This window comes from Eurytemora carolleeae, unplaced genomic scaffold (genome assembly GCF_000591075.1).
Source record: "Eurytemora carolleeae unplaced genomic scaffold, Eaff_2.0 scaffold285, whole genome shotgun sequence".
Taxonomy (NCBI): domain Eukaryota; kingdom Metazoa; phylum Arthropoda; class Copepoda; order Calanoida; family Temoridae; genus Eurytemora; species Eurytemora carolleeae.
The window spans coordinates 32,498-42,651 of NW_019396196.1; the positions used below are offsets into that span (position 1 = coordinate 32,498).

The following is a 10,154-nucleotide window of genomic DNA, read 5'->3' on the forward strand; positions in this document are numbered from 1 at the left end:
AACTAAGAAGAGAAAATGAATTTTTAAGTCAAGCTTTAAACACATTTTTCAGGCATTCAGGCACAAACAGTTTTACAACAAAAAATTTAAAGTTTTTGTGAGGAAAAAAATATTTTTTCAACATTTGTTAAACTGGATGAAAATATAGTAAGGAAAAGAAAGTTCCTCCTTCTCCGCCTTCTTTGGTATTTTCAGAACAGGTTGGTTTTTCAGATTTGAGGGATGGGCGCTTTTTTAAGTTCGTTCATTCTTCGAATTAAAATTAGTTTGTTATTAGATTTTTAAAAAAAAAACCCCTTTTTAATTAACCAACCCCCTTAACAAGGGTAAGAACAAAAGAAATGGAACCCGGGAAGGAAGCCTTTTTTAAAATAGGATTAAAGGAACATCGTGATCGCAATACAGACTCTTCTTTAACATGTCACCATTAATGATCCATTCATGTAGCATCCGTGCAATAATTTATTCCATATTCAAAAATATCCCATTAGTTGGAAAATATGAGACAATATGAATATTTTCTGTTCTCTTAAACTAACGGTCTTTGCTTTTCATTAACCCTACGTTTTCCAGCTCTTTTTGCCTTTGGTAAGTTGTCACTTTTTCTTTTGCACACTTTTCATCTTAATCTGCGTGAGCACATGAATCAAATTTCAAAACTGGTTTTATTTAGACGAATGTGCTTCCTTCAAGATCATATAAGAATAGATATATTGAACCGACGGTTCCCTGGAACAAGAATTCAGGATCCCCGCCAGTAGAAGAGGAAGAAGACGACTTTGCTGCTGTTTTAAGGTCAAATTTGTCTCTATAAAATATTACCTCATTTTGTTGTGAATTAAAACAGTAACAATTAATCCTCCCAAAAGCTCTGCATGGGTCTACAATCTACTTGTATTCAGAATAATCATATTCTTCATTATAAAAACTTGTTTCTTTATAAAAAGCTTGTTAACTGGATATGCAACAAGTTTATTCGAATCTCTCTAACCTAAAAACTTATTAATGTTGATCCATGTTAAAACCAGCTCTTTATGAACCAATGATATTTATTTTTCATCGTTTTTGTTTAGTTTTATAAATGTTATTTAATTTTTTAGTAAGTTTCGAACCCTGGCTGAACTAAAGGAAAAACTAAGAGAGGATCCATCCTTCTTAAAAAGAATTGAGGGATTACAAAATCTCAAGGAAAGTTCTTAAAAAATGTTTTTACTCATGATATTTTTTACCAAAATCACTTTGTACTTTCTTTAAAGAAAGGTCGGATTGGCTTAACATAGTGCCAATTACCGATTAGACAACTTTCAAACAAGTCTTCACTGTTCAGGGGGCCGTGGGGCTCAGTTCTCTCCCCCTTGGATCAGTGAAATATAAGACTTCCAGAAGGTTTTCAGGCCTTAAAGGATGCTGAGCCCCCTTGGAAAAAAATGTTTGAGCCCCACCTGAACTAATTCCTTTATACACCCATGGAAACTTTTTTTTTATATTTTCATCAGTCTAACATTTATTTTACATCTGAAAAAGAATTTTAATGCAGAGAAATCCTAGTTGGAGGCGATCTCTAGATAGAGATGTTAGAATAATACACGCATCTAGGAACCTACACTGTTCATTACTCTGATCACATTCACGTTTAGATATAAATATTTTAAAATTATGACAAACTCGGCACATCTTACCGATATTACCTTATGACAAATAGGGCTGGTCAATTATGGAACCAAGCTTGAGGGCCTAGTGATATACAGCGCCTCAACATTTTAAGCACTTCGCAAAAATATTAATTAATAATTAAAACAAATGGCGAGCGAGCGGCCATTTTCGCAACAAAAAAGTCACAAGACCGAAAAAAAAATATTTTCAAAATGTATCGATATGGGTATCAAAAGATGCATCTTAAGCCGCTGAATACTGTCCACATTTTAGTTTTTTGATATATAGTAAATTGTTTGATTTATGGCAAAAAAAACTGTTAAACAATCATCAGCAGATTCACACAACCCTTCTCCAGTTGAGCAAATTCTTTCAGAAGAGCATTTGTTTTCACAACAAGAGTCTTCTACTACATCCTACAACCTATATGATTGTATAAGGGGAGGTGGGGGGGGTGTATTTGTTACACCTTGTTACAACTTCTTACAACAAGGATTTGTTTGTCAAATGAACTGAAAATAAAGGAAAACTATTTATTTATTTCAAAACTTCTTTTTTTTGCATAAAGAAAATGTTTATTTGAAATGTATTTGTTTCATAAACGAAAATCGAAAAAAAATCGCTCTTCATTTCAAAAAGCAAAACAAAAAAGCAAAGTTTTCGTTTTGAAATGGAAAACTAATTTTTTTCATCAATAAATTATGTTTTAAAAACTGGTTTCAAAACAACATCTCATCAATTTGGATTTTTTTGTCCTCATCATTAAAAATTCAGCACGTATCTAAAAGGAGGGGGTGGGGAGGGGATATGAAATTTGTCCTAACCTACACTTCATGTAACCCATTAGATCACAAGTTTATTTTAACAGTGTACTTAACCAGAGAAGTATTGCGGATAAACAGAGATAGTAAATCTCTGTCACATGATAAATATGAACATTCCCTAAAAATGGCTGAAGATGAATTATTCCTCCAAGAGAAAACTGTATCTGACCGTTATACATCTAAACCAGATATCTATGGATTAAACAATGTCCAAACAGATGCAACTATTAATGACTCTGCAACTATTAATGACTCTGCAAAGATTGATGACTCTGCAAAGATTGATGACTCTGCAAAGATTGATGACTCTGCAAAGATTGATGACTCTGCAAAGATTGATGACGCAAAGGTTAATGGCTCAGCAACGGTTGAGGACTCTTCAAAGGTTAATGACTCTGCAAAGATTGATGACTCTGCAAAGATTGATGACTCTGCAAAGATTGATGACTCTGCAAAGATTGATGACTCTGCAAAGATTGATGACTCTGTAAAGATTGATGACTCTGCAAAAAATGATGACTCTGCAAAGGTTAATGGCTCAGCAACGGTTGATGACTCTTCAAAGGTTAATGACTCAGCAACGGTTGATGACTCTGCAAAGAGTGATAACTCTGCTACGATTGATGACTCTGCAAAGGTTAATGGCTTAGCAATGGTTGAGGACTCTGCAAAGAGTGATAACTCTGCTACGATTGATGACTCTGCAACGATTGATGACTCTACTAAGATTGATGACTCTACTAAGATTGATGACTCTACTAAGATTAATGACTCTACTAAGATTGATGACTCTACTAAGATTGATGACTCTCCTAAGATTGATGACTCCGCTGCATCTCTTAAGCGTTCTCGAAGATCAGCTCAGTACATTCTTGCGCCTCCAGACATCTTTAAAAATGATCTCAAAACTCGGAATAACCTCAAACAAGATCTTAAAACTACAGATGATTCAAAAAACTTGATCAAGGATTTAAAGAGCTCAGAACTTTTTAATAGGATTGAGAATAATAAAATTAAAGGGCCTTCTCTTACTCTTTATAACCTTCCAAATACTTTCTATCAAGGTAAGAGAATTTTTTTTAGTATTATTTTTAAATATGTTTTTTTTCACAGAATACGCAGATGGAAGGATTTAATGTTGATAACATCCATTTTTTACTCTTTATACCCTTCTCTCAACTGAACTCAAAGCCCCAAAACATTTAAAATCGATTATAAAGAATAGTAAACTCAAAGACAAAACAAAATCGGCTTTACTTCTTTGTGAATCTAGGTCGAAATTTCAAGGTTCAACAAAAAGACGAACAGAGTCTTGGCTATTTTAAGATTAAACAAAATTTTAACTGTTTTTACGTACTTAAAGCTTAATCGTTTTGTATTCTACAGGAATTACAATGTTCGTCAGTCTGCATAAGATTTACAACAATAAAAAATTTAAACCTCTTATATCCATATTTGTTATAGTTCCAGAAACAACAACGACAACAACAACAACAACAACATCCAAACCAAATGTGTTTTATGAAATACCCACTGGGTAAGTAGTATTTTAATATTAAGCAGATAATTTTATTCAAAATAATTTTTTTTTCAGTATTCCCAGTTTCTTTAACCCAGACAGCAGTACACCTAGTTCAAGCAGTACAATAACCGGTTTAACGGTAAACAATTTTAGATTTATAAACTAAAGGGAGCGGACGTGGATAATAGGATTTCATATATTTGGGTCAATTAATTACTAAATTTTACATTCTCGGAAATAATTCATTACCCTAGATTGGGAATCCAGCTTTGCCTGAAAACTAAGTGTTCCCTATAAAAGCCAACCTACTCAATATTAAACTTCAAAATCAAGCTACACATACATACCGAGTTCCCCAGTCAAAATGTTGGACAAACCCTTAAAAGGATTCACGAGAATTATGATTGGACATACAACCAGACAAGCAGAGATTACAACTTTATAAAAACTAGCTTGAGAACCCAGCTTTGCAGAAACCGAAATTTTCTCAATACAAGTTAACCTACTCAACTTAGAATTTTAAAATCAAGATGAAAACATAACCATAATTCCCAATTAAAATTAAATAGATGTACAGTTTACAGTATGGACTTTATTCTACAATTGGTGTGTGCAATGTGCATTTGCTATTTTTGATATTTTAAGTTATTTATTAAATTATTTAATCTATACTTTATTTATGTTCTAGGATGTAACTTTGTCCCCGCCTAATCTATACTGTATTTATGTTCTAGGATGTAACTTTGTCCCCGCCTAATCTATACTTTATTTATGTTCTAGAGTGTAACTTTGTCCCCGCCTAAACTATACTATTTATGTTCTAGGGTGTAACTTTGTCCCCGCCTAATCTGTACTTTATTTATGTTCTAGACTGTACCTTTGTCCCCGCCTAAACTATACTTTATTTATGTTCTAGGGTGTAACTTTGTCCCCGCCTAATCTATACTTTATTTATGTTCTAGGATGTAACTTTGTCCCCGCCTAACGCTGTTTCGTCGATTTTACAGCAGGTTTACTACAGTGAGACCCAGAAAACTCTGAGATGAGAAGATGACATTTAGACGCAAATTATTACTGTAAATATTCGAACTGGAGACAAAATAATTGTGTAGTGTAAAAAGAACCTGTTTGATTTAATAAGTTTTAAATATTTGCTTTGTAACAACATCTAATACACTTTAATATTAAGTTAATATCGTCATCCTATTCCAGAGTTTTATGATTCTCACTGTATTAATCTCTTAAATATCTAAATATCTTAACTGAATCAGAATGAGGAAGATATCTTTGTTTTTCTATTTTGGAAAGGAATTATCTTTATCAATTATTATCTTTTTAGTAGAAAGAAAAGTGAAGAATTACTGTCGTATTTTTCCTTGTTCTTCCATTCATAAAAGAAATGTCTGTAAGAATTTTGTTATTTGCAAGTGCACTATTTCTAAAAAAAATTTCTCTCATTATGTTTAGAGATAAATCGGCAACAATTATTAATTAAAATACTTATCGACATTTTTAAATTTTGATTAATATTGTGCTGATATCACATAAATTTCCCAAAAGGAGATGGTTCAGTAATATCAGTATAGTATACTTTTGTAAAAATATTTATTTAGGTTCCATCTTCAGAAACGGTTTCGCCAGGTCAGTTTCAAAATCATCTTTTTGTTAAAGGAAAATTTTTCATTTTCTTAATTATATTCTTTTTTGTTTGATGTTTTATTTCTAAATCTTTATATGTTTTATTTCTACATCTATATATGTTTTATTCCTATATCTACACATGTTTTATTCCTATATCTATATATGTTTTATTCCTATATCTACACATGTTTTATTCCTATATCTATATATGTTTTATTCCTATATTTACATATGTTTTATTACTATATCTATATTCGTTTTATTCCTAAATAATATATTTTATCCAGGTTTAATATTGTCGACGCCTACAGCTTTAATAGCGACACCGATTCCACAGGTGAATAAGTGAAAACCAGACAATTGTAGAAAGCAAAACTGAATTGTATTTGATGTTGTTACTAAGCAAATAGAATAACTAGTAATTTATCAAATGATTCGATTACATAAGTCTAAAAGTCGACTTTCTATTCTAGTGTTTTCTGGTTATTACTGTAATTAAATATGTTATTGTGAAAGTAGTTTTAACGAGTTTTTTTCAATTTTCAAAATTTAGCATCCTTTCATTGTTTAAAGATATCTTTCTTTTTCTAATCAAAAATGTAATTTCAGGCCACATTGTTTATAAAAGTGGCAACTAGACTTAATTAAAGCAAAGGAAATGAATTTTTGTCGCAAACTCTAATCTTGTAATACTTATATCTCTAGAACCTAGCTGATGTCGTAGACCTTAGATATTCCAAACTATGAAATTTGTTAGATCACATAATCTAAGTTTAAAATAATAAAGGTTTACATCGTTAGGTTGCAAAGATATAGAATAAAAAAATTGAGTTGAGGCACAAACTCAATTCCTTAGAAAAAAAAGAAAATGCAAGAAGCCGTAAATGTTCTTCAAATGGAAACCAGTATATCTTTGTAAATCTTAATGTTCTCTTGAATCTTATAAGATTAAGCTTAATGGTAGTAAAAAACTTCAATTGAGTTAGAATGTTTTGAGGCATATGTAGATTTTACCATGCAATATAACACAAGTACTAGATAACTAGATACAGGGTGTTGTTGTTTGATGTACCCTGCTTGAAACTGAAGAAACTTAAATTTTCAAAAAAAAATTTTGGAGATGAAATTTAAAATTTTTCCATTTTCAGGTTTTGCCTGGATTAACAGTTGGATTAATATCAGGAGCATCTTCGTCTTCTTCTTCTTCCTCTTCTTCCTCTTCTTCTTCTTCTTCTTCTGCAATAACATCTTCTGCTAGGAATTCAGATTTTTCATAAACCAAAACTAAACAGAACTAATTTATTGGAATTTTGAAATAAAACGGAGAAAAATCCGTCAAACAATTTAGAAAAAAAATACTTAAAAAATTATTAATTGATGAATTGTGGAATCTTAAAAACAATAAAAAAGAATCTTAAAAATATGAATATTTGAATTAGTGCTCCTACAACAGGTCTTCTGTTTAATCTAACCAAGGATTCAGCTCTTGTTGCTGCTTTTGGTAATTTTTAAACTTCTATATTTATAAAGTAGTAATCTCTGTTTGTTTGTTTTTTGTTTGTCCGATCATAACTTATGAACTCCCTGACTCTGCAGAACCACGGGAGTGTTCTTAGATTGGTTTTGAGATTCTAAGTTGAGTCAGAGTAAGTCGACTTTTAAAGGGAAAAACAGCTAAAATCGTATTTTAAGACCAAGAGTGGGAGTAACTATAAAGCAGCCTGAGCAGCGTTGCCCAGGCTACTTTATAGTTCCCAAGCTAGTGAAAAATAAAGGGATTGAGTTCTTGCCTCATAAACTTTTGATAGACTAAACTTAGACTATTTGACCAAACAGAACTTATTGTTTGAAGTATCAAAGGTCTGCGACTTCGGGTTGCAAATATTTAGGGATTGTTGCAATAACTTAGTTACTTTACCAACATTAATTTGAATATAAAGTAGAATTCAAATTCATATTTAATGATGATCGTATACTGCTCGAAAAAAAACCTCGATTTTTTCTTGACATCGAAATATCTAGGGTTTCTATTATTCCGGAAAAGAATTATATTTTGGAAATGGAATGATCCGAAAAATTTGTTCCGTAAAGCGGAATTTCGGGATAAATCCGGATCAAATGGAAACCGTAATGTTTACGGTTTTGTTCATAGATAAAGATAGATTGCGCATAAGACGACAAATTTCATCTTGAAAGATTTAAATGTACAGAGATGTTTTAAAGATATTCTTATTATATAGATTAACTAGGTCGGTTGTGAACATTGGCTGTTCTTATGTCATTAAGTACTTGTGGTGTACATGAGTTCTGTAGAGAGAAATTTAAGTTAGTTTAGTCCTTCTCATGATCTTCTTCAGTTCTCGTCAACATGATCTATTGCTCAGTGAAATATTGTTGTTCAAATAGTTCCATAAAATTTACTCCTGAGTGTTTTAATAATTATGAAATTCATTAAACACCAAACCACCCCGCTTATCATTGAAGTACACTTTGAGTTCGCGGACTGTACAATTCTTGGTGATTTTGTGTACATAAGCTATCTATGTTTATTTATTTATCTATGGTTTTGTTACATTCTGTAAACCCGAATTTCAGGATTCCTGAATTCCGGAACATTTTCCATGATGGAAATGGAAAAAAATTAGAATAATTCATTTACGTAAACCGTAATCCGGAATTCCGTTGAAAACACTATACTGATAACATTCAATATTATATATGTCTCATGAACTTTTGTTTCTCTAAAATACTGTTCTTTATTTCAAACAAAATGTTCACAAATACAAAAATGTTCTCAGTAATTCTATATACTCAATTTACATCAAAACTTGCCTAGTAAATACAGATTGCTAGAAATCCCTCTCCCTTTTGTTTTAAATTACTTTATCTTCTGCGTTTTTATTTTTGTAAAAATAGAAATTTTTTTTGAAAATTTTTTAAAGCGATTGTTTCAAAATTTAGTTAAAAAGAAGGAATTAGCAAAATGCTTCTCAAATTTGCTTGCACAGTCTACACTTTGATTACTGTACACTCTTTACTTGAGGAAATGGTGCACAGTAATCCAACGGTTAAAGCAAAATTTTATGAAAACTTTGTGATAACTTCTTTAATACTACAGTGGTCGTCGTTTATATCGATAGTAAGAAGAATTTTTTTAATTTTTTTTTTAAATTACAATTGTTTACAAGTAAAATAAAAAGAAGTTGTTATTTGACGAATTCCTTTTGTTTTAGAGTAATTATGTGTAATGTGTATCCAATATCCATGCCGTTGGAAAGATTGGTAAAAAACAAAATTAGAACCTAAAATCGTCTTCATTGTATTGATATATACGACGACGACTGAAAATTAAAAACAGTGCTTCATATCTAGGGCTAAACAAATTTCAAGTGAGCTATGTGGTAAAATCAAAGGGCAAATGCTTGGCGACATTTAAATTCGACCCAGTTTTAAAAATTAATGCAACACGTCATAGCAGTCTGAATCTATGTTGCTGTTTTCTAGGACTTTCCCTGATTCCTACCCTAGCACTTTCCATCCCGTTCATATCTCCGCTATTCCGGCGTAGAACTGGAAGCAATGGCAGAACTGGGAGATCTCAACGAAATGTTGATGAATCACTAAACAATATTGTTGACAGTGATGGATATAAACAGATAGATTTTAAGTATAAAAAGTACAACAGATAAAACTTTTTTTATCAATTTTTGATTTTTTTCCATATATGATTGCCTAAAATATGCCTTACTATTCCACAGTTATATTTGCCTCACTGGAATATCTTTATTGACAAAAAAAAGTGTACAACAATCTCTAAGAGGACCATTTTATGAAGAGTTATGCGGAATTTTTTGTGACTAAGCTATATTTCTAATGAGTAACTTTTATCCATAGATTAATAACAATACAGATAAAACACTAGATGTCGTCTTTTCTAGATTTAGGTGTTTTTCGTTCATAATAACCTTGAGACAGAAGCCCAAAGGAGTTACGCGCATGCCGCGTTGAATGACAAGACTGAAAAGGCATTTACGTAACTCCTTTGGGATTCTGCCTCAGGGTTATTTTGAACGAAAACCCCATAAATCTGGAAAAGACGACATCTAGTGTTCTTTCTGTATTGTTAATAATCTATTAATCTGGAAAAGTGTGTAAACATTAAATTAAAGTAATCTATAATGTAATTTATGTTGTAATACAAAGCAAATAGTGCATATTATTCGTTAGGCTTTTTATAAGTTTAACTTGTGTGTAAAAGTCGTCTTCCTGTTTCACTGTTGGATACTTAAAAGGTCAATAGTTGTACAAAATCAGTGTTTAAGCGCAAGAAAACTTAGACACACTTTTTGTAAACATATTTCAATTATTTTATCTTTAAGTACATTGATTACCATGCATGTAGTTGTATATGTATAGTTAACTATACTGAATTGTCTTCCTTTTTATATAGAGGGTAACCCACAAAACAGATCTTTAGAACTGACTGCTCTTAATTACTCTTATTTATTTTCTTA

At 31.3% G+C, this 10,154-nt stretch overlaps 1 protein-coding gene and 1 long non-coding RNA gene across 2 annotated transcripts; both read left to right on the plus strand.

The window, feature by feature from the left end:
• Window positions 1-146: 146 nt before the first annotated feature.
• LOC111697858 (uncharacterized) lies at window positions 147-1,188 on the plus strand. Its single transcript, XR_002764395.1, has 3 exons — window positions 147-200; window positions 674-795; window positions 1,101-1,188. It is a non-coding gene; the product is annotated as an uncharacterized LOC111697858 (long non-coding RNA).
• Window positions 1,189-2,601: 1,413 nt separating this feature from the next.
• Window positions 2,602-10,154, plus strand: LOC111697862 (serine-rich adhesin for platelets). The gene is made up of 9 exons (XM_023467997.1): window positions 2,602-3,541; window positions 3,942-4,014; window positions 4,072-4,138; window positions 4,962-5,009; window positions 5,613-5,640; window positions 5,928-5,977; window positions 6,789-6,898; window positions 7,080-7,141; window positions 9,145-10,154. The coding sequence occupies exons 1-9, from the start codon at window positions 2,602-2,604 to the stop codon at window positions 9,327-9,329; spliced, it is 1,563 nt and encodes a 520-aa protein (XP_023323765.1). The 3' UTR covers window positions 9,330-10,154.

Excerpts from the sequence above, each read along its gene's own strand:
- LOC111697862 (XM_023467997.1), top strand. The coding sequence starts at position 2,602 with ATGGCTGAAGATGAATTATTCCTCCAAGAGAAAACTGTATCTGACCGT. Across the intron at positions 4,015-4,071 it reads TTTTATGAAATACCCACTGG|TATTCCCAGTTTCTTTAACC; the intron begins GTAAGTAGTATT and ends TTTTTTTTTCAG. Across the intron at positions 4,139-4,961 it reads GTACAATAACCGGTTTAACG|GATGTAACTTTGTCCCCGCC; the intron begins GTAAACAATTTT and ends TTTATGTTCTAG.